Source organism: Sus scrofa, chromosome X, assembly GCF_054392235.1.
Source record: "Sus scrofa isolate SSC_HxYL_T2T_F1_AM1 chromosome X, Sscrofa_HxYL_maternal_Yorkshire_Landrace_v2.0, whole genome shotgun sequence".
Classification (NCBI taxonomy): Eukaryota; Metazoa; Chordata; class Mammalia; order Artiodactyla; family Suidae; genus Sus; species Sus scrofa.
In genome coordinates this window covers 111487579-111512917 of record NC_139401.1, presented here as the reverse complement: position 1 = coordinate 111512917, position 25339 = coordinate 111487579, and the positions used below count along the sequence as shown (strand labels likewise).

General features: G+C 37.3%; 1 protein-coding gene across 42 annotated transcripts in view; it reads left to right on the top strand.

Annotated features, from left to right (window-relative positions):
• Positions 1–25339, top strand: part of THOC2 (THO complex subunit 2) — a 113373-nt gene that overhangs the window by 13153 nt on the left and 74881 nt on the right. For all 42 annotated transcript variants that reach the window (XR_001302710.3, XR_014835911.1, XR_014835898.1 and 39 more), the window contains exons 2-7: positions 4994–5052; positions 9399–9490; positions 13584–13635; positions 18080–18150; positions 19038–19159; positions 19710–19843. Coding sequence is in view for 25 of the 42 variants with exons in the window: in XM_085008929.1 (XP_084865055.1) it covers positions 4994–5052; positions 9399–9490; positions 13584–13635; positions 18080–18150; positions 19038–19159; positions 19710–19843 (530 nt within the window). In the remaining 17 variants the exon portion in view is untranslated. The remainder of the gene's footprint in view (positions 1–4993; positions 5053–9398; positions 9491–13583; positions 13636–18079; positions 18151–19037; positions 19160–19709; positions 19844–25339) is intronic.

The following is a 25339-nucleotide window of genomic DNA, read 5'->3' as shown; positions in this document are numbered from 1 at the left end:
TCTTTGCTCTTTTGAGTTGGGTTGTTTGTTTTATTGAGTTTTAAGAGATATTCATGTATTTTGGATAATAGTCCTTTATCATATGTCATTTCTGTTTTTTAGGATTTTTTCAATAATGCCCATCCTTACAAGTTTGTGTTTTTGATTTGCATCTCTCTGATGATAAGTGATATTTTAGCATCTTCTCATACACTTATTGGCCATTTGTATGTCTTTGGAAAAATGTTCAAAGTCTTTGCTCATTTTTTAATCAAATTGCTTTTTTGCTATTCAGTTGTAGATATTGCTTATATATTTTGGATATTAATATCTTATATGCATGCTTTGCAAGCATTTTCTACCGTTCTGTAGGTTGTCTTTTCATTCCGTTCATTGTTTCTTTGCGGTATATATAATTTTTAGTTTGATGTCCCACTTGTCTGTTTTTGCTTTTGGTGTCATCCAAGAAATCATTGCTAAGACCAATGTTATGAAGCTTTCCCCCATCTAAGTCTTTATTCTTTCTTTTTTTAATTCTTTTTTTTTTTGTCTGCCCCTATGGCATGCAGTAGTTCCCAGGCCACAGCAGTAACCAGGGCACAGCAGTGACAACACTGGGTCCTTAACCTGCTGAGCCACCAAGGAACCCCTCATATACCTCTAATTCTTTGTTGTTGTCATTGTTATTAATGCTTACAATATAATGTTTAGTAGTAAATTTGAAAGTTCTTTGATACAAAACATACCAAATGTAGTAATTTTACATTACCCCTTACATTGCTGCACTCACCTGAAGCTAAAGAAAGTACTTAACATTTTTCAAAATTTGAATAAATTGATCTTCGATGTGCTTAGAAAGTGATATGAATTTACATATATTTAGAAAGATTGTATATTCTGTAACTAATTGGTGGCTTCAGTGAGGATCTTTAATGTAAAATATCCTTATTATTTTTTATTTTATATTTATGGTTTTTTATTTCATGAGTTTCTAACAAAATTTCCATAACTGAAAAAAATCATTACTTGCACTTTCTTTTTTATTATTTTTTCAAGAATTCACGGTACTTTAAAGCTTGCCAAACCCTCTAATTCTTTAGGATCAGTTTCTAGAGACTCATTTTGTTCCTTTATTGGGCCATTTTACCTATTTCTTTATGTTCCTTGTAATTTTGTGTTGGTATCCTTGCATGTGAAAAAACACTTTTTTCCCAGTCTTTATGGACTGCTCTAGCACTGGGAAAGCACTTGGCTGTAGATTCTGGAAGTCTCTCAAATCTTTTCTCTGGTGTAGATTCCATATTAGAGGGATTCTCTAGTTTCTTTCCTTTTTTTTTCTTGGATTGCTCCCGTGGCATATGGAGGTTCCCAGGCTAGGGGTCCAATTGGAGCTGTAGCTGCCAGCCTATGCCAGAGCCACAACAACACGCGATCCGAGCCGTGTCTGCAACCTACACCACAGCGAGATCATCAGCCCACGGAGCAAGGGCAGGGATCGAACCCGCAACCTCATGGTTCCTAGTCAGATTCGTTAACCACTGTGCCATGACGGGAACTACTAGTTTCTTTTTTTTTCTAGAAGCTTGCAGTATCTTGCATCCTCTGGTGTCCATCCCTTGTACCGGATACCATCAGGCTAGACAGAAATGAGTCCCTTAGGCAGCCCCCATGCCTCCCAAGCTGGAATATTGGACATGTGCTTTAGTCTTTTCTTTCTCCCCTAAGGGAAAGATTGCCAAGCTGCTTATCTCCCTCCATCTCCTCCTCAGCTCCCAGTCAGAATGTTAGATGTATAGTCCAGTCTTCTCTTTGCCTCCTCAGGGAGAATTTGGGAACTGAGAATTTTCTTCCAATTGTGTGGTGCTGTGCCAGGAGGAGGGACTATGGTGAGAGTGTCATGAATTTTCTGGGAGCTTTGATGCAGCTGGTTTTAGTGCATTCCTGTGGTGCAAGAGCCTTTTAACTGGTTTCCGAATTTCTCATAAAGAGAATTGGTATGTGTATTGTTGAATTGTGTTTCTATGGGAGGAAGGAAGCCCTGGGGGTTCCTCATTTGCCATCTTGCTGGTGTCACTCCCATCAAGGACATTCTTAAGTGAAACTAGCTTTTGTGAATGGTCATGAAAAATATAACTGAAGCAGTTTGGTAACATTTTACTTGAGGCTGGGTTTATTCTCTTTCTCTCTTTCTTTTTAGACCCACCCATGCGGCATTTGGAAGTTCCCAGGCTAGGGGTTGAATTGGAGCTGCAGCTGCCAACCTACACCACAGCCACAGCAGTGCAGGATCTGAGCCGTATCTGCAACCTACACTGCAGCTCATGGCAACTTCAGATCCTTAACCCACTGAGCGAGGCCAGGGATCGAGCCCACATCCTCATAGATACTAGTTGGGTTCGTTACTGCTGAGCCACAACCGGAACTCCATTTTCTTTGATTTCTTGATTGTGAAGAAGGAGCATGACAGTTTGGTGCTACTACTTTGATATATGTTAAGGCGCCAGCAGTCTTACCTTCCTTTGTTTTTGAACTATTAGTGTAAATGTTGATATACCAGAAGGGAAATGAAGTCTTAGTATTATTACAAATATAGTTTTGACCTTGCAGAACTCTAGAAAGTGTCTTGAGGGGTCAGGGGTTTGTGACCCACACTATCAAAATTGTTACTGTATCAAATTTAACACTTTTTTTTCTTATTCCTAATTTTTAAAAGTCTTTTTAAAATTGTTAGAGTTCCTGTCACGGCTCAGTGGAAATGATTCTGACTAGTATCTATGAGGATGCAGGTTCGATCCCTGGCCTCGCTCAGTGGGTTAAGGATCCCGCTGTGAGCTGTGGTGTAGGTCGAAGATTTGGCTCAGATCTGGTGTCTCTGTGGCTTAGGCCGGCAGCTGCAGCTCCAGTTTGGCCCCTAGCCTGGGAACTTCTGTATGCTTAGAGTGCGGCCCTAAAAAGACAAAAAAAATTTCTTTAATTTAAAAAGTAGTAATAATAATGTCTTGTGGTATTTAAACGTGTATAGTAGTAAATACAGATAGATATATAAATGGAAAAATACCAAAATACATCAAGACAAACATGGGTTTATCCCAAATACACAAAATTGGTTCAAATTAACTTACATTAAACCGCTTTTAAAAATCACACCATAGTTCAATAGATGCATAAAAGGCATTTGACGAAATTCAACACTTATTCACTATTTTATTTTATTTGTCTTTTTAGGACCGCACCCATGGCATATGGAAGTTCTCAGGCTAGAGGTAGAATCCACTAGCCACAGAACTCTAAGACATTATTATTTTTATTTAGTTAATATTAAATTAGAATTACCTATGTACTTAGCAGTTTTCCCCCTCATCTTTTCTTGCTGCAACTCTGTCTGGAATCTTTTTTAATCTCACTTAAATAATGCCCTTAAGCATTTCTTTTAGTGTGTTAATTCACTTTTTATTTGTCTGAAGTTCAGTCCTTGTTTTGTCTTTTCTTGGAACTTTGTTTTTGGGGTATAGAATTTTAGGTTGGCAGATACTTTGTTTTAACACCTTGAATGTATCTGTCAGCTATCAACTGTTCTTGTTGAGGAGTCAGGAATATAATACTGCCTTTCTCCCCTCAGGTGCTTAAATGATTTTGTCTTTGGTTTTCTGTGGCTTTACTATGATGTGCCCAGATAATGGATTTCACTTCAGTTCTGGAAAACTGAATTCTTGGCTATTATTTATTTCTTCAGATACTGTTTTTGACCATGTTCTCAGTCTTCTTTCTGGAATTCCAATTAAGCATACCTCTATTCATTGTATCCTATATAGGTAGCTATCTTTTGCTGTATTTAAGTTAATGAAGAATTGAACATACAAGTATTTTAAAAATTTTTAAAAAATATTTCAAATTTTTGTTTTTAAACTTTATTATTGGAACAAATTCAGATGAGAAATTAGATACAATACGCCCCGTGAAATCACCAACCAGTTTCAATATTTATCAACTGCTGGCCAATCTTGTTTCATCTATAACCCTACCCATTTTTCCATTCTGTTGAAGTAAATACAATTTAATCTGTAAATATCTCAGCATCTCTCTTTTAAAGAGTTTTAAAATATTCTAATTGACTCATAAATGTTGATTTAAAAAATTTTTTTTGAAATAGATTCCAAGTAAGGATCTGTGCATTGTGGTCAGTATACCGCTTAAGCCTTTTTTACCTTGAGGATCCCCCACCATCTTTTATTTTTCCTTGTGAAATATTTGTAGAGACTGGGGTATTGTCCTGTAGAGTTTCCCACAGTTTGAATTTAAGTGTCCGTTACTGTCTCCATAGTGCTATCCACTGTCCACACACCCCCCACCCCTGCCCCATAAAGACAGCTTCGTATGTGGTGGTGTATTCTTTCTTCAGGATCAGGGAGCACATATATGATTGTCTCTTGTGTCGTGAACAGCCAGTGATGGATGCCTAGATCCCTTAATTTATTAAAAGGGATCTTAAAATGGTGATGTTCTAATTCTGTCATTCCTTCCTTTGTTAGCTGAAATACTTAAAGAGGCATTGCTGCTACTTTTTTTTTTTGTCTGCTCCGTGCCATATGGAGTTCCCAGGCCAGGGATCAGATCTGAGCCACAGTTGAAGCAATGCCAGATCCTTTAATGCACTGTTCCAGGCCAGGGATTGAACCTGCGTCTTGGCCCTGCAGAGGCACTGCTGGTCCTGAGGCACCACAGCAGGGAGTCCCAGAGGCATTTCTTATCAACTATTGGTTCATATACAGAAGGCACAATAAATGCTTGATTTTCATTCTTTTATTTACTAGTTTTCAAAATAATGAATTGATTCACTAGACTCCTCCAGTTCTGACCAATTTTAGGTTTTTAGGTTTGTTTTATTTAAATTATAAATAAATGGATTTAAAAATAGCCAGTACATTTCCAAATATTTTTAGTTGATATAATTTTCTCTATAGGGATTATCTTTGTTAGGATTAGAAATTAATACAGATTATTTGTTTTATTCTAGTTTGCATTTATGCCGGATCCTCAGTGAAAATAAAAGCCATGATAGTTCCACTTATAGAGGTAAGACCTTTAAAAGTATAATAGCTATTATTTTTGGCTTGGTTAAAATTAGTAAATGCCCAATTTTCCATTAAACTTTATGAATAAAAAGGTATAAGATATTCACATTATATAAAGCTTTTTATATGAATATATTACAGTTGGATTAAAACTATAGTTATAGTAAGACTATACATGTCCATATATGGGTGTTTTTTGACCTGCATACTAGTCATATGATATTGCTTGGCTTTTATAATTGTAACATGGTATATTTACCTAAATTTCAGCAGTTGCTAGCTGTAGTAAAACTTACACAGACTAGGTATCAATCACAAACAGGAGAGAAGAAAAACTCTTCTGATCTTGTTTGCACTAGGTAATTTCCAGAAACTAAAGTTCAGTGTTTTCACTAAAGCTGGTTATGTTTAGGTGGTGCCTGGGATCTTGTTAAGGGCAGTTGTCATGGAAAACATTAAAAGCAAAGGAATTGTTTACTACTGCATATCACAAATATGATTTATTAAGTATTATATAATTAAATAGGACATAAATTCTAGTTTTAAAAGGTTTTACTATTTAATGTTCATTAATTTAGAATTAGGTATATGGATATAGAAAAGGAAGGGCAAAAACAAAAGCAATACTCTCCAGAAAGTTTAAAGCATTTTCATATGTGGCTTTTATTGGGGGTAGAGCCTGTAACATTTTTTTCAATCTGGAAAAATAATTTGTAATCAATATTCTATTTTAAATAAAAAATTATTACATGAGATTTATAATATTTAAACCATGCCTTTGTGACTAGATTAAGAACAGAATGTTTTTCTGTAGGTAAGTTTACTTTTATCGAAAATTAAATATTATCTTAATATGAGAATATATACTTTTAAAAGATTATTTGGATTTCTGAGTAGAATGCATTTTTAAGCAAATGAGTGAGCCATTTTTCTTTCTGTTGTTTGGGTAAGACTTGTTAACATCCCTAACCCAACCTCCAAAGTTATTTTCCAGTTCATCCTGCTTATAAAATTGCATGATCATTTATAAAGATTTCTGAGGTTGACAATAATGCCTTCTTTTTTGAATAAGTCAGTTGACTGTCAGAAGTGTAAGAAAGTAAAAAAGATTCCTTTCTAAAAGCATTCGGATAGCTATTTTTTTTTGCCCCTCATGTTTAAAACAAATTTGAACTTCTCAGTTAACTTTGATCTTGTTTGCGATTGAAACCTTAAGTGGATAAAATAAGAAAAGAAATTCTCAGAAAAACTTAAATAGAGAAACAGAGTGATTACTCTTCCAGTTTAAATGATCTTTAATAACTATCAGACTATTGTTAATTTACATGGTTCTGATTTATGTATGAAACCCCAAATAGTGGGAGTGTGGCCTTATTGGCCGAATTGTGGATGCTCTCTTGCTTCCCCCTTGCCTGCTTTCTCAACACATACACTCTTTAGCTGATATCTGCCAGCCATCAAGCTTTGGTCTGAGGGCCCTAGTTTGTAGTCCATGCAGGAAACTGAATGTCCTTTCTTCAGAATTTCCTTTATCTTGGGGGGGGGGGTGTTTGCTTTTTAGGGCCACGCATGGCATATGGAAGTTCCCAGGCTAGGGATCGAATTGGAGCTGCAGCTGCCAGCCTACACCACAGCCACAGACAGCAACACGGGATCTGAGCTGCGTCTTCGACCTGCACCACAGCTCATGGAAATGCTGGATCCTTAACCCACTGAGCAAGGCCAGGGATCAAATCCTTATCCTCATGGTTACTGGTTGAGTTCATTACCACTGAGCCACAACGGGAACTCCTCCTTGTTTTCATAAATCCCTTCCCCCCAGTAAAATAACATTGGATGGCTGATAAACATGAGTAGTCCCAGTGATATTTGACATAACCAAGAACTAGTATCTAAAATGTTCAAATCCCACAAAGAGTATCTAGGATCTCTAAAAAGTACCCCCCCCCTTTTTTGGCTCTTTAGGGCTGCACCTGCAGCATATGGAGGTTCCCAGGCTAGGGGTTGAATTGGAGCTGAAGTTGCTGGCCTGTGCTACAGCCACAGCAACACGGGATCTGTGACCCATACCATGGCTCACAGCAAGGTTCAGATCTACTGATCGAGGCCATGGGTCAAAACTGCACATCCTCATGGATACTAGTCAGATTCTTTTCCACTGAGCCATGACGGGAACTCCTAAAAGTCCCTTTTACTTGTGGCTTTTTTTTTCTTTCTTTTTATGGCTGCACCTGTAAGCATATGGAGGTTCCTGGGCTAGAGGTCAAATCGGAGCTGTAGCTGCAGGCCTACACCACAGCTGTGGCAGCACTAGATCCGAGCTGAATTTGTAACCTATTCCACAGCTTGCAGCAAAGCCAGATTCTTAACCCACTGAGCGAGGCGAGGGATCGAACCTGTATCCTCACCTGCTGAGGTGCCCTGGGAACTCCTACTTGTGGCTATTTTTAACACTTTTTTCCCCCCTGAAATGTTGGCATTAAGATAAAATCTTTTATTCTTTTCTGTGTAATTTTAAGGGTTGTAAATTTTCTTTCCCATTGTAAACATGAAGTTTTTCAACTCAAGTATAGATTTTGCAGGATTTTGTGGGGCTAGCCTTGGTAGTCTTTAAGACATCACTTACTGTTTCTATGGATAAAACAACAGGAGTTCTTAACCACTTAAATGGGCGTTTAAATAACTTGTGAATTGGGAACTCTTTTTGCTCCTGTGAGGATATATTGTTTTTATGTTACTTAGTGCCAGCAAAATGACCTGGACCATTTGTTCTCTATTTTAATCTCCTTTGATTAAGATTAGAAGTCCCTTAGCCCCTATGAGCCCATATTCTTTTTGTGTGTGTGTGTGTGCTTTTTAGGGCCGCACTTGCAGCACATGGAGGTTCCCAGGCTAGGGGTCAACTCAGAGCTACAGCCGCTGGCCTATGCCACAGCCCCAGCAGTGCGGGATCTGAGCCACATCTGTGACCTACATACACTACAGCTTATGGCCACTCTGGATCCTTAACCCACTGAGCGAGGCCAGGGATTGAACCTGCATCCTCATGGATGCTAGTCAGATTTGTTTCTGCTGAGCCACAACGGGAACTCCTGGACTGCTGTTTTATATGTGTATGTACATAGAGTAATTATGGTCATGCCTGGAGTTCCCGTCGTGGCGCAGTGGTTAATGAATCCGACTAGGAACCGTGAGGTTGCGGGTTCGATCTCTGGCCTTGCTCAGTGGGTTAACGATCTGGCGTTGCCGTGAGCTGTGGTGTAGGTTGCAGACACGGCTCGGATCCCGCGTTGCTGTGGCTCTGGCGTAGGCTGGTGGCTACAGCTCCGATTCAACCCCTAGCCTGGGAACCTCCATATGCCGCGGGAGCGGCCCAAGAAATAGCAACAACAACAACAATAACAACAACAACAAAAAAGACAAAAGACCAAAAAAAAAAAAAATTATGGTCATGCCTCAGTATCCACGGAGGATTGATTCGTGGAGCCCCCTCAGATACTAAAACCTGAAGATCCTTAAGTCCCTTCTATAACATGGCATAGTATAGGGAATAAAATCAGCCCTCCGTATCTGTGGATGCAAAACCTGGGGAATACAGAGGGCTGAATGTAGTTTGAATTCTGATGGAAATAGAGGATAAAATGAGATTTAGGTTTTGGGAGAAATTTCTCTAACAGTAGGATATAGATAAAACTTAGATTTTATATTTGCTGCTATTCCTTACCTGTTGTTAATGTCTCCCAGAGATTGAATTGCCTGTAATCTGAATATAGTTAGAAAACTGTGAAATCTCCTGGTGAGAGGAATAGTTAGTTTGTAGTCACTTGCTGAAGTTTTATGCAGTCATTAAATAAAAATAATTTCCTAGACTTTGGTAGCATGAGAAAATGCTTTTATTGTTTATTTATTTATTTTTGCTTTTTAAGGCCATACCCGGGGCAGGCATCTGGAAGTTCCCAGTCCAGGAGTCGCATCAGAGCTACAGCTGTTGGCCTACACCACAGTCACAGTAATGCAGGTTCTGAGCTGCATCTGCCATCTACATCACAGCTCATGGCAACGCCAGATCCTTAACCCATTGAGTGAAGCCAGGGATCGAACTCGCATCCTCATGGATACTAGTTGGGTTCATTGCTACTGAGCCACAACGGGAACTCCAGTATTGTGTTTTTTTGTGAAAATAAAAGGAAAAATTTGCTGAAGAAAGTATTAGAAGTATGTTTTTCTTACCATTATTGATGTTTATAATAATTCTTAAAAGTTGGAAACACATAGGTCTTTCCCTAGAGGGTTTACTTTTCACGTTTGAGAGATTGTATCTTACACTCTTTCTTTTATGTTCAACAGATTTCCAGCAAGCTCTTTATGAGTTATCATACCATGTCATTAAAGGAAATCTAAAGCATGAACAGGCATTTAATGTTCTTAGTGACATTAGTGTAAGTATATATATATGTTTTTTAAATTTAATAATTGTTACGTATTTCTTTTTGCCTTTGATACAGGGATCCCTGAAGTGTGTAACTTGCATTTTCTTTTATTATTTAGAATTGGAGAATTACAGCCATTGTTGCTAGACAGGAATAAAGATATTTTAACTTTGTCTGGTTGTCAGTAAAGCAGAAAGTATTAGCTCATATGGGAAAGCAAAAAAAAAAGCATACCTATAAAAAATAATTTGGTTAGTATATTATTCTGCCAATATAGCATATCAAGGCATTTTCTTTTTATGGTTATGCTTAGATTTAAATTAGATTTAAAAATTTGAGTATTAAATTATTTATTTTTCATCTTTTTTTTTTTTTTTTTGATTTCTAGGGCCGCTCCTGTGGCATATGGAAGTTCCCAGGCTAGGGGTCTAATCAGAGTAGCCGCTGGCCTACTCCAGAACCACAGCAACACCAGATCCGAGCTGCGTCTGCAACCTACACCACAGCTCACAGCAATGCCGGATCCTTAACCCACTGAGCAAGGCCAGGGATTGAACCCGAAACCTCATGGTTCCTAGTCGGATTCATTAACCACTGAGCCAGGACAGGAATTCCTATTAAATTATTTTAAATTGAGGTTGCATGACTCTACTTATTCTCTTGATGCTAATTCTCATGTGTTTGCTGTTTCTTTTAGAAAATAAATAGATTTTTTCCTAGCCTTTAAGTAGTTATTCTGTTTCACTATTTTATTAGAGAATATAATTTAGATTCAGACCAGATACTATCCATGGTTTTTTGGTATTTGAATTGAAAGATGAACTCTCAAATTGTAAGGGTATTTATTATAGAGCAGGAGTTGAGTTTTATTTATTTATTTTTTTACAAGTGGTATATTATTCCGTTATTATTAGGTTTGGTTTTACACTTGTTTAAATAAAATTTTCTGCCCAGTTGAGAACAGCTTTCATTTAAAAAATTATTGACAAAAACAAACAAACAAAAAATAAAAAAATAAGAATAAAAATTATCGAGGTAGTACCTTGGAGTTTCTTGGTATCTCTATCATTTTCCCCTGTGCTGCTTTAAGCTTCTGTAGCCTTATTCTGTTAGGGTAGGTAATCTCCTTTGAATGATTTTTGTGCTTTTTGGAGGGTAGTCTTAAGGAATTTCTATATTTAGTTGTGATTTCTCCCCCTCGTTTTAAGGTGTATTTGAGCAGCAGAGCTTCAGTATGAGTTTCTCTTTTATCCCTGAACTATCTGATTAGTTCTTGCTGGAGTACCTATTTCTTGAACAACTAATATTCCATGTTTGAAAACTCTTGTCTTGCTCTATTATTTCAGAGCACTTGGATTCAAGTAGATGTAGCCTAAGTTCATAGCCCTTAGAAAACTTGAGACTAAGGTCTGATCGACAATTAAGGGTATTTTATTCTGTAAATTGGGCATCAGTTTACTGTGTTATTGGAATTTGATCCTAATACTTTTCCCATTTATTAAAAATGAATAGTCCAAATGAATTTAATGTGTGTTTGGTTCTTACTTAGCTTCCCTTTCCTTTGAGTCCTTAGTGATATATACACTTTTGCCACTGGATTCTTTGTCATGGCTAGATTTTCATAGTTCCATATTGCACTGTCCCATATCTTAGCCACAGAAACATATATTATGGGTCTCTTATAGTTGCCAGTTTTTTTCTGTAGAATTTTGTTTCTTTATTTTGGTCTCTGAAAATAGACTAATTTTAGGGTTGCTATAGTGCCAGCAAACTAATTGCAATAATTGAACTATGATCCTTACTAATGGAAAATGGCTCTAAAATTGGGTGTGGGAGTGGAAAGTCAGGAGACAGATCTATAAATGCTGAAATTTTTGTCCAGAAATAAGATGAGGATTTTGGGTCAGTTTCTCCAAAGGCTGCAAACCTCGGTGAAAAGAGGAAAAAAAGATTTAGGTAAATTTTTCCCTTCCTTCCTTCCTTCCTTCCTTCCTTCCTTCCTTCCTTCCTTCCTTCCTTCCTTCCTTCCTTCCTTCCTCTCTCTCCCTCCGTCTGTATTTCTGTCTATCTGTCTGTCTGTCTTTCTTTTGCTTTTTAGGGCTGCATCTGTGGCATATGGAAGTTCCTAGGCTAGGGGTCAAATCGGAGCTACAGCTGCTGGCCACAGCAGCACAGAATCTGAGCCTCGTCTGTGATCTACATCACAGCTCATGGCAACGCCAGATCCCTGACCCACTGAGCAAGGCCAGGGATTGAACCCGCATCCTCATAGATACTAGTTGCATTCACTTCCGCTGTGCCACAACGGGGACTCCCTAATTGTTTTCATCTTCAGAAACTTGAGTTGTGAGACAACAGCATGCAATTATTATTGTGTTTTTTAGATTTCTGTTCTTCTAATAGCACTGTGATTTTTGCATAGCTCATTGTCGACTTAGGCATGTGCACATCTTTTAAAGATAAAAAGTGTACCGTTTTTAACAGTCTTGCTTTAGGTAGGTGTGAAGTACTCCAAATTCCAGGGCTTCTGACATGAAATGTCATTGGAAAAATGTTACTCATTTGTGTTATTTTTACCTGAGGTGCTTGTTTAAGTTTCTTTTTAAATTTATTTTTTATTTATTTATTTTTTTGCTTTTTAGGGCCACACCCAAGGTATATGGAGGTTCCCAGGCTAGGGGTCGAATCTGAGCGTAGCTGCCGGCCTACACCACAGCCACAGCAACACAGGATCCGAGCTGTGTCTGTGACCTACACCACAGCTCATGACAATGCTGGATCCTCGACCCACTGAGCGAGGCCAGGGATTGAACCCACAACCTCATGATTCCTAGTCAGATTCATTTCTGCTGCAACACGACAGGAACTCCCTGTTTCTCTTTCTTTCTTTCTTTCTTTCTTCCTTCCTTCCTTCCTTCCTCCTTCCTCCTTTCCTTTCCTGCCTTTCTTTCCTTTCTTTTCTTTCTTTTGCCTTTTCTAGGGCCGCACCTGCAGCATATGGAGGTTGCCAGGCTAGGGGTCTAATCGGAGCTGTAGCCGCCGGCCTACACCAGAGCCACAGCAATGTGGGATCCGAGCCACGTCTGCGACCTACACCACAGCTCAAGGCAATGCCGGATCCTTAACCCACTGAGCGATGCCACGGATCGAACCCACAACCTCGTGGTTCCTAGTTGGATTTGTTAACCACTGCGCCACGACGGGATCTCCTGTTTCTTTTTTTAAAATCAAGTTTATTGATGGTAGACATTTCGTATCATTATTTCCCTCTTTTTATTTTATCTGTATTATGAAACTTGAATAATTTCCTTTTTTTTCCTTTTTTTTTTTTTTTTATGGACACACCTGCAGCATATGGAAGTTCCCAGGTCCCAGATCAGGGGTTGAACTGGAGTTGCAGCTGAGGCCTACCCCATAGCCATACCAACATGGGATCCAGACCTATGCTGCAGCTTGTGGCAATGCCAGATCCTTAACCCACTGAGCAAGGCCAGGGATCGAACCCACATCCTCATGGGTCCTAGTTGGATTTGTTTTTGCTGCACCATGATGGGAACTCCACTATGTTGTGTTCTTAACCCTTTGAGCCACAATGGGAACTCCTTGAATAATTGTATTTTTTTATTTTATTTTATTTAAAATTTTTTTTTTTTTTTTTTTTTTTGCTTTTTAGGACCGCACCGTGGCATTGGGAGGTTTCCAGGCTAGGGAGTGAGTTGGAGCTACAGCTGCCGGCCTACACCACAGCCACAGCAATGCAGGATCCAAGTTGCACCTGCAACCTACACCATAGCTCACAACAATGCCAGGTCCTTAACCCACTGAGTGAGGCCAGGGATCAAACCCTGCAACCTCATGGTTCCTAGTCGGATTTGTTTCCACTGTGCCATGATGGGAACTCCAAATAATTTTATTATTTGTCAACATAGTTTTGTTAGTTTTTTTTCCATTTTTTTATTTTACAATTTTAATTTTTTCCATTATAGTTGGTTTAATTTTGTTATTTTTTAAGTTTTACTGAAGAGTGTTATTCTGAAACCATAATACCTGCTAGTGTGCTATTCTAATATTTACTGTAAATAATTGTATTTTTTTAAATTAGGAATTTCGTGAGGATATGCCCTCTATTCTTGCTGACGTATTCTGCATATTAGGTAGGTATTATTAAGCCTTTTTTTCACCCGTAGAAAGTGTTGTTTCGTAGATTAATGTAGTCTGTTAAGTATTTTCTTTCAAACAAAGGATTTTACAAATGTTTCTACAAATCTAGAATATAGTTTTTATTTTATAAAGAATCTAGTATTGTAAGTCAAATGTGAATATAATCACTGTTTATAAAGTAGCTTTGAATAGTTTTAGTTTATAATTCAAATAGTTTTTTTCAGAATGTATCTTTATATAAAATTGAGCTAAATTAAGTCATTTCAAGTAAAAAAGCCAAGTTTTCTGAAGTTAAGTTAGTCTGAATTATTCAGATTTTGGTAACCACATAATTCATATTATTCAATGCAGGTTATCAATAAATGTCAGAATCTCAAACTCAGGACACTCAAGAGATATTTACTTTGCTATTGTACTCTTTTGATTCTTCTTAATTTTAGAAAGAGCAAGAAGAGCCAAAGTAATCAAAAGTACTTTTGTTTTGAGGATGAGAAACCAGCTTTGGAAATAGCAACTTCTCTATTTGTCCAGAATAAATAAGAATTCATGCAAGATAAGAAAAGAATGTTTCTTTGACTTAGAACAAAAGGTAGTGTCCCTCCATGGGAAGCATGGATTTAAAAAATAATATATATTACAAATTTATTTCTCTGATTTTAAATCTGAATTAAAGTATCTTTGAACACAGTTTTCCTCATCAATCTTATGCTTTCTATAACTTTGATCTAGTAGAAAACATTACCAGACATAATGTTCACTTTAAACTAAGACTTATCCTCTGAGAGTTTATCAAGCTGGAATGAATTATTTTAGCTCATTAATCTTAATTCCTAGAATTAGATAGGTTACTTAACTGCCTTACTGAGAGTCCAGAATTTGATTGCAACAAATCTAGATGCCTGGTCCTAGATCCTTAAGGATGTTTAAGATTTTATAACAGCAATAATGGTAGGGACAGGTCAAAATGTATGTGGACTGTGAATGATGAATGAAAAGAGCAGACCATTGGTGGGGTGACCATATGTCCCTATTTTGTTTTCCTTGGCACAATTATTGATTGTGCCTTCTTTCAGTCTTAAAACTTTGCTTGTCTAGGGAGTTCCCTGGTGGTCTAGTAGTTAGGATTTGGCATTTTCACCACAGTGGCCCCAGTTCAGTCTTTGGTCTGGGAACCAAGATCAAACATCAAACCACTGTACATTGGATAAAACTGTCTTGATTTAGATGATAAAGTATTTATTCATGCTGTCTATTGGACTGATTAATTTATGCCAACAACAAACCTTTTAAGCTTAGTTTTTAGAGCAGGCACTAAAGATACTTCATTATATTACAAATAAATATAACATGAGAAGTTTCAATTTAAATTGTTATTGCTATTAATTTATAAGACTGAAAGAGTGATTTGTAGGTGTCATTTTGTGGAAGCTGTTATTCCTTGATAGTGTCAGAAGGACATTTTATGTCTTTGGGTAATCATCAATTATCAGCTTACTAGTAAGTTCTAGTGATGTCTTTTTATTGATTTATTTTATTAGTATATATTTTTCCCTTCATAGTTATTTAGTAATATGAATTATTGTTACAAGTCATTGCTTTTTACTAGTAACACGAATTCATGAAGATGATGTTTGGTTGCTCTTGGGAAATTTCTTTTAGCTTATCCAGTCCATTTTTACAAGCAAGATTAGGACGGCCAACTTGGAAAGAGAATTTCCCTCACCTGCCCCCTCACTCACCCACCCCCACCCTTGGCAGAAAATAAAAATGATCCAAGGGTGACCCCAGACCAAGGTAGGGGAATAGGTGTAAGAATGTGAGCTATCTCTAATAATAATAATGATAATTATAATTATGATAACAGTAATAATAATGTAGGTGTCATTTAGGAGCACCTTCTATATGTTAAGCATTTAATTTCATTTTAATTCTCATAGCAATTTCTGTAAGATAGGTGTATGGATCAGAAAATCGAAGCTCAGAAAAGTGGTTTTTCAAGGTCACACAACTAGTAAGGCAGAGTTTCAACCTGGGTCTTTTTGGTTCTAGAGTCCATGATCTTCTTACTGAATCATATTATCATTCTAATATTTTAACAGTTATAAGAGAAATCAGTGTCATACTTTTTTGGTTAAAAGATAGCAATTTCCTTCAAAAGATTAATCATGTATGGGTACAGGGGCCTGAGAGCTATGTTGCCCTGAAAGGAGAGTCTGATGTAACATGATGCACTGATGGGACCTCTGAGCTTGGTTAGGTGGTTGGTGAGACTGGGCCTAGAGTTGGGAATGGCTGAGGGCTTTTTAAAATGAGAGGGAAATTAAAGAGAACTTAATAGGTGCTGATTTAGGCTTGAGTCAGGAATAGTGAATGAATTTATTAGAATGGTTTCATGAGTTAGAACAAAATTTAAAAAATATAGGGGTAATAAAGTCCTATATTGGTTATTAAGGTTGTTCAGCTGAGAAACTTACTGAGATCCTGTTAAGCATTTCCTAACATGGTTGGCACCTAGAGAGTGGTATCTTATCAGGTCTGATGGCTAAGAGGAGAGTAGACTTGACTTGAAGAGGATGAACCTGCTACTCCAAAGCTCTGATCTTAGGGATCTTGGCAGTAGATCTTAGAGATTGTAGAGACTTGGAGGCAGATAGAGATTGATTAAAAGAATAGGTCAGTATCCTCGAAGTTCTAGGCCAAAGGGGGACCAGAAGACCAGATAATGGTGGAGAAAACTAGGAGTCCCTAGAAGGGATTGATGAGATACACATGGATTAAAAGTCTTATTGAGAGATTGAGATTGTACTGCACTTTACATTGCATAGATTACACCCTGAAATTCCTTTATTATGCTTGATCTGACTGTGTGCTTAGCTATAGTGGCCAGGATATTGGGAAATGGCACTGCCCAAGAACAGAAAGTGGAGAGGGGCCAGGAAAATGTGGATGTATTTAGTAAATCCTCTTCTCTTTTGATTCTTAGTGATGGCAATAGAAAGTAAACTGAAGCAAAGCAGTGGCAGGATGTCTGTTTTGGGGGAGGGGGATCCCTAGACCTCTTAAAGGACAATTTTTATTACATTGCTAAAATCAATGTCTTTCTCTCTAGCACATCCCGAATGTGAGTTGACTTTAAAAATAGAATAATGGCATATAATCAGTTAAAGCAACAATCCTGAGATCAATGAAGTTTTTGATACTTGGCATTTAGAGCTAATTGTTTATTTTTTCCATACTTTAGATGAGAAAATTGACAAATATTTTTTAATAATTTACTGAAACTCAAAGAGGTCTCATTTTTTTCGTGTGTGTGTTTTTAGGGCCGTACCCTCGGCATATGGAAGTTCCCAGGCTAGGGGTCGAATCGGAGCTGTAGCTGCTGGCCTATGCCACAGCCACAGCAATGCCAGATCCCAGCTGCATCTGCAGCCTACATCACAGGTCACAGCAATGTTGGATCCTTAACCTACTGAGCAAGGACAGGGATCAAACCTATGTTCTCATGGATATTAGTCAGATTCGTTTCCGCTAAGCCATGATGGGAGCTCCAGGTCTCAGTTTTTTTTTTCCTCTTTTTGCTCTTTTTAGGGCCTCACTTGTGGCATATGGAGGTTCCCAGGCTAGAGGTCAGATTGGAGCTACAGTTGCGGGCCTACGCCATAGCCACAGCAATGCGGGTTCTGAGCTGCGTCTGTGAGCTACACCACAGCTCACGGTAACACCAGATCCTTAACCCACTGAGCCAGGCCAGGGATCGAACCCACAACCTCATGGTTCCTAGTTGGATTTGTTTCTGCTGTGCCATGACGGGAACTCCACTCCAGGTCTCAGTTTAAAAAGAAAAAATTTCAGGAGAAAGAAAATGAAAATCTTGACTGAATTTTTCTTTGCTGACTAGAATTGTAATTCAAAATAGGATGTTAAAAATAGCCTTTAATGCTGTCTTCCTACATAGAGTTGGTGACCAAGTAGCTTGGTTAAAATATGGTACATGTTACCAAAGTGGCCAAAATCAGAGGTTTGATCTTCATGAATAATAGAGTGTTAGAAGAGATCTTTGTTGTCACCCAGTTCAGCTTTTCACCTTAGCATCTCTGACATATGGTCATTAAAACTTGCTTGAATGTTTCCATTTTTGAAAACAGTACTTTTTGGAAGCTTTGTTGCTTCCAGTACCAGAGCATATAGCTCCTGTATAATTGACTAACCATTTAATGGTCATATGGTCCGTTTCCAGGATCAGGAGAAATTAATTCTAAGTATTCATATGCATACGAAAGACAGCTCATGCTTAACCATAGTTAAATTTTTCCCCTAATTCAGAACGAGTCATTTTAAAATTAGCTAGTTTTAAAGAAAATAAGTATCTTGTTATAGTTCTGGAATCTAGAAAAATCAATCAAATTTTTTATCTTTTTTTTTTCTTCGTCATTGTAGATATTGAGACAAATTGTTTAGAAGAAAAAAGCAAGAGAGACTATTTTACACAATTGGTATTAGCATGTTTGGTAAGTTTTAAAAAATACTTTGTTTCTAAATTTTACATGGAATGATTGTAATCACAGCTAATCATATTAATGGAGGAGGATATTGACTTATAGTTGACTTCATTATAAGGTGAGATTTGGGTTGTGAAATGGAATGCTATGTAAATTAGATGCTCATTATTTCTATGAGATAGGCATGCTACCATGTAACTTAAACTGTCTATACATATAAAACTTTTGGTGATATTCCTGACCTAGAAAGTTCCTAATAAAGGAAAAGGTAAGCATCTAGTGGAAATGACGTGAACAGTTTTTAAACTGAACAATTTTTCATAAACTCTTTATTAGGCAAGGAGAAAGAGAATGGAGGTAGTTTAAAAATAATAAATTCTAGAACTTGTCATAATAATTATTGTCTAGTAAACCATTTTATGTTCATAAATTTAGAACCAAGGAGGAATGCCATTCTTTAGACCTAGAAGAATGTCCTTGTCTTTGCTGCACTAGAATTTGACTTAATCATTAGAAACCAAAGAAGGCTGTAGTGCTGCATTATCTTAAAGAAAATTCAGTTGACAGGCTCAATTTTAGTCAGAATTTTATCTGTAGTTCTTGTCATTTGTAGGCTGTGTACCATATGCATATACTTTTTAGTGAATTTTTTAAAAGAGCGCTATGTTATATTTTCAATACTTGGAATGTCACCATTTTTGTTAAATTGAAGTTCCAAGCTTTTTTGTAAATTATAAGTTATTGATGTGTGTGAGATATATGTGTATATATATACCCCCCCACACAATGCGATTTTAATATTCCTATTTGGGAAAATTATTTTGACTCTGTTTAAGATTGTGGATGCATGATTGGAATGCTGAGGAATAAATGGCCTTTAATATTTTTTAATACAGTATTTAGTTTCAGACACAGTTCTAAAGGAACGCTTGGATCCAGAAACATTGGAATCATTAGGGCTTATCAAACAATCACAGCAGTTCAATCAAAAGTCAGTTAAAATCAAGACAAAACTCTTGTAAGTACATGTATTTTTATGTTGCAGATCGAGTACCTGAGTATGTTGTGTTTTCATATTGAATACTAGAAGTTTCTAAAGGCATTTTGAGGAGTTTTGTTGTTGCTGTTAGCATGTGTCTTGTTTTTACCTTTTAAGAGTAGCCTGTGATTATTGAGTCAGCAGTGAACTTTACCTGTGTGAAGCCAATATTATTTTTTTCCATATTAGAAGTTAAAATAATATTTAATGCTTTTATTACTACCAGTACAATAATTTACAACTATGGCTTTACTCTAGGGTATATTCTTGTTAATGATGGAAATAGCGGTAGGTTGTTAGTGATATCCTTTCCTTGTGTAGTTTCCCCTGTTTAATTAACATTGGGGTGTCTCTTACGAAGCATTGTCATTTTCTTTCTTAAGGGATAGAAAGGAGGTAAATTTGCAATAACTTTTCTTATGATTGTTTTATATAAGAGAGTAAGAAAATTCAGTGAGAAGATTACTCTTATGCAAGCTTGTTAATTGAAATTAATGTTATCTGCTTTACAATGTTTATCTAATTTCAGTTATAAACAGCAAAAATTCAATTTGTTAAGAGAAGAGAATGAAGGTTATGCCAAGCTGATTGCTGAATTGGGGCAAGATTTATCTGGAAATATTACTAGTGATCTAATCTTAGAAAATATCAAATCTTTAATAGGTAAGATGTATACCTGTATATAGTATGTTACTAAGATAAATTTTTAACTGTTGAAGAATATCCATATTAACAAAATTAGTGCATTCCCTATAGGTTTTTGTTTTTAAATTAAGAAATGACAGAAGTGTCCAGCTTGTACTTTTAAGATTGTTAATCAGTAATAATAAATTTAGGGATGATATTTACAAGAAATCTTTTTGTAACTGTTACCTTTATACTTGTATTAGTTTCTCCTCTCTAGTATTTCTATCTTTAATTTTTAAGTTATTTCTCAATTTTCTGGAGGGCAGAAAATAAGTAAACGAATATGAAAATTTAATAAAAATCCTCAGTGAACTCTTGAAATGTGGAGATGTTTAGTTCCTTTGACCTTGATTTTAAAAATACCAAGCAACTTTGATATACATTTTAATTTATCTTTACAACAGTCTGTTAAAGTAAGTGCAGCAGATGTTGTAAAAGTGCAACAAATACGAAAATGTTACTCTTTACCTTTTACATAGAATTTCTTTAGCATTATTCTTTTTATTTGCATTGAGCATTTGGAGGAAATAGTTGATTTCTATGGAAAGGAGGAATGAATGATAGAAAAGTAGGGTACTCCTGGTTTTTTTTTAAAACGGAAAGAATTTTTGCTGTTTGTTAGATGTTGTGCTATCTCAGGGAAGATTTTACAACTCCTAGGTGTCTTAGGTTTTGAGACCTGTTAGAGAAATTGTATTTCTTGCTTCACTGCTTATATTTTAGAGGATGCTTATGTTCAACTTCTCGGTTCTTTCTCTGTTTTTGAAATTTATGATGAAGAAAGGGAGAGGAGGTGTTCAGTCCCTATCCCCTTTCCCCAGTGGGGACCTAGGTAAAACTAGTTTTACTACATTTGTCTTTGTTTTTAGTTTAGGCTTTTGATGACCAATAGGTATAGAGGTATGGATTTATCATTTTTTTTTTTGAGGTCAGTCTAGTTCTGGCAATGATTACTCTCTTTGCTACTTTCTCCCATTGTCAATTTAATACCAAGACTGATAGCCCCCTAGAGCTGCAGGGCTCTTGCTTACCTGTGTGGAAGTGACCCATTTTAAGAAAATCCTCCTGTAGGGTTTCCTTTGTATCCTTTCCAGGCTTGGCTCTACATTTTTCCTGCAGCATTTTGATCTAGTTCGAGATGCCTGTCAATAGTGCCTTTGCTACAGGTTTGTCTTTTCTTAATATCCTACCTTGTACTCTCTTAAGATGATATTCCCCACATAAAAATTCTGTGCTGTGTAAGGTCCTCAATTTTTTTTAGCTGCTTATTTGTTGACATCTCTTGTCCATCTTTTTTTCTTCTATTTTTTTGTCCTTGCGAGTTTATACTTTTTTAGTCCTTTATTATTTTGGGAGCATTTTTTTCAGAGTGGGATTTTCTTGAAAGTATGCTTTTATCTAACTGGGAAAAATGTACACTGTGTACTTTCTCTTCTTGAATTGTGCTCCCATAGAGAACAGGTTATGTTACTGTCTGAAGAACAGTGTGGCAGTCACAACTGCAAGCTCGTGACTTACACAGATATTCCATGAGTATAAATAATTTGATTTCTTGGCCTAAACCTTTATTCTGGTCCATTAGGTATACTACAAAGCATGCTAGCCCAGAAACACTCAAATGCCACCTCTGCAGTGTAGCCTTCTCTGGCCACTCCCTTCAGCACTCACTGTTGTTCACTGTTTTTCTTCTGAGCACTTATCACCATATGATATGCAATGTATTTTGTGCCACACCCACACTGGAATGTAAGTAAGCTCCATGAGGACAGGGGTTTTTGTCTTTTGTTTAGTACCTCTAATCTCAGTGTCTGGTATGAAGGTGCTGAATAAATATTTGTTGAAAAATGAATGAATATTTCCCCTTTTCTTGTAGAGTTTATAGTGATTCTTAGCCTCTTTTCCTTGACATGGAGGATTTTAGATAGTTCATTTCCTTGGCTCGGTGTTTGTTTCTCTTTGGTTAGCTGACTCTGTCCTCTCCCCCATTGTTTGAGAAAGGGATTTCTCATTGACATTAAAGTTGAGGTTAAGACTTCATTTCTAGGAGTACCTGTCATGGCGTAGTGGAAACGAATCCGACTGGGAACCATGAGGTTGCGGGTTCGATCCCTGGCCTTGCTCAGTGAGAAACGGATCCGGCACTGCTGTGAGCTGTGGTGTAGGTTGTAGACACGGCTCGGATCCTGTGTTGCTGTGGCTGTGATGTAGGCCAGCAGATGTAGCTCTGATTCGATCCCTAGCCTGGGAACCTCCGCATGCCACAGGTGCAGCTCTCAAAAGCAAAAAAAAAAAAAAAAAAAAAAAAAAAGGCAAAAAGACTTCAATTCCAATGAGTACTCACTCTTTCAGTGTTAGAATTTATTGGATTCTTCTTCAGTGCAGACTCCATGCAGGCCTTGTCTCATTTGGCCAGAGCAGTTCACTAAGTTGGCATCCTGTTTTTCATGGCATTTTGGATGAGTTTCCTCTTGTTCATTCCCATTTTTATCTCTTTAGGAGCAGTCAGATAATTCTTCATACAATACTATCTCAGGTCTGATCTCCCTCACCAGCCATTGGCAGAACTGATTTCTGGTTTGGGAGGCATGCATTTTAGGTACACTTGTGTTTCAGGGTACTTGGTCTGATTAGGAGAAATTCTTATTTATCATTCTATAATTAAAAAGTAGTCATTTGTTCCCTAAAAGATTCTGGTACATCAAAATCTTTATATCCTAAGTATAAAAAAATATTTATATCCTCTCAGATAGCCTGGGACTGTTGACTGCAAGCAGGCAAGCAAGGAAGAAGAACCATTAGGAGTCTGCCAGATGGTTGTGATCTCAAGTCTGACACCAAGTTTGAATAGGAATGGATGTGATTATTAGGCTCTTGAGCTGCTAGGTCACAGGTGCCTCACAAATGATCCCTGCATTAAGGTGGCAAAAAGCATCTTTTAGAAATTAAATGGAAAGATACCAGAGATGGACTCCTTTGATTGCCAAATTAAACTATAAGCACTCTTCTCTTCTGAATGCCCTTCCACAAAGTCATAGTTAGGTAGTCTTTCCTTTCCTTTCTTCTAAAATAGTGGTTAGCAAACTTTTTCTGTAAAGGGTGAGATAGTAAATATTTTTTTCCTTTGTGGGCCATATGGTTTTTTTGGAAACTATTCCCTTTTGCCATTGTAGTGTGAAAGCAGCAATGAAGAATATGTAAATAAATGAGTGTGTCTGTGTTCTAGTACAACTTTATTTACAAAAATTGAATGGATTTGATCCACAGGCTGTAGTATATGGATCCCTGCTCTAAATCAAAAGTTCTCACTTACTTGAGTTTAGTTCTGGAGATTGAAAGTAGTTCTTCCTGGATTTGGGTATAGTGGTCTGGGATCTTTTTGGCCTTGGCTTTCTAACCCTTTCCTTCTCACCCAGAATAAGAGCCCTCTTCACCAAACCTCAGGACCTTCATTTGTCACATGATGTCCAAGGTTGTAGATTTGGCTGGAGATGGGGAAGAGTGGGCGAGAGTCTCTCCTCCTTCAGTGTCACAAGTCCTCTCAGTTGCTTGTTAGCTAACCAAAGAAACATTAAAAACAATATAAAACACTAAGTCAAATGATTTTATTGTTTGGCAGATTATGGGACATTTAACCCCTTTTACTACATTATCTTGAGTGTATGTAGTATTTTATCTTTGGATCAGTCTGGATATAAGAGCCAGTAAGCCTTGAAACATTTTATCATTACATCAGTTCTCTCTTATCCTTTGGAAAAGGAAACCAGTTGACTGTTGCCTTTATCTAAGATTTTGCTTTATTGGTTTCTTGTCTAAATAACTAGAGTATAGCAATCATGTAGCTTTATTTTTTTAAAAAAAAGAGACAGTAGTTGGTGTTCTCAAGCATAGATTTTTTTTTTTTTACAATTAAAGCTTTTATTTTGTTAAGTACATTTCTCTGCATCTTGGTACTCTGGTTCTTGCCTTGAGATGTGCAGATTTTTGCAAATTCTATTTCTTAGTAATAGTCTAGCAGAAGTTTTGATTAGCTTGTTTTAGTCCATTTGGGCTTCTATAATGAAGTACGACAGACTGGAGGGGCTTATAAACAACAGAAATGTACTTTTCATAGTTCTGGGGACTGGAAGTCCAAGATCAGGGTGCCAGTATGGTTGGGTTCTCATGAAGGCCCTCTTCAAGGTTGCAGACTGCTAACTTTTTATTGATTGGTTGATCGATTGCTTTTTAGGGCTCACTCAAGGCATATGGAAGTTCCCAGGCTAGTGGTCGAATCAGAGCTGAGCCTGCCAGCTTCCACCACAGCCACAGCCACAGCAACGCAAGATCCAAGCTGAGTTCTGAGCCATGTCTGCGACCTATATCACAGCTCATGGCAATGCTGGATCCTTAACCCACTGAGTGAGGCCAGGGATTGAACCTGTGTCCTCATGGATTCTAGTTGGGTTTGTTACCACTGAGTCGCAATGGGAACTCCAGACTGCTAGCTTCTTGCTATATCCTCACATGTTAGAAGGTGCTGGAGCAAGGGAACTCTCTTTTAAGAGCATTAATTTGATCCATGAGAGCTCTGCTCATGACCTGTTCACCTCCCAAAGGCCCCTACCTTCTGATACCATCACATTGGGCATTAGAATTTCAACATATGAATTTTGGGGATGCAGAAAACATTCAGACCGTAGCATAGCTTGTTTCTAAAGTAATTCCTCATACCGGATCATGTCCTTTTGTTCAAAATATGGTTTTTCTCTGTCTTTTAAGGTTCATTCTGTCAGGAACATGATGATTGAAGCTATAACTCTGTTTTTTTGTCTGAAATGTACAGTCATATTTAGAGTATTACCTTTGTCTTTTTGTTTCTGTTAAGAATCTCAGTTTGACCTATTTCTAAAACAACCATTGTCACTTTAGTCATATTTTTGACCTCTAATTGCAATCACTTGCTCTAATATATGCACTATTTTGTCCATCTTTGGGGAAACCTCAGTTACTTTTCAGTGCATTTCTTCAAAGATGTATCACCCAAAAGGTGTGAACTCTCCTCAAGGGTAGGGAAGGTATTTTATTAATCTCTGTATTACAAGCACCTGGTGCATTGTGGGTAGTTATTATTGTTTATTTAAATGAAGGACTGAATCCATGGCCATCACAAGTCCACCATTGACCCTTAACCTGGGAACTTACATTTGTCATGGGTTTGGCCCTAAAAAAAAGTTTCCACTTCCAATATGGTTCCCTGTTTGCTACTCTAAAGGCATATATATGTCTGTATTCTTTATCCTAGAGGTAGGGAGCTGCTAGGCATATGATCTATCTCAAGAGCACATGACCGTTGATGCCTTCTTAAGGTGTTTGAGCACAATACTGCCTATTCTACCAGAGCTGCCATTATAAAAAAAAATTTTGGGCATTTCACCCTTATCGTTATTAGAATCTCATTGTATGTGAAGTAGCTTAACGGTTATTTAGCAGGTC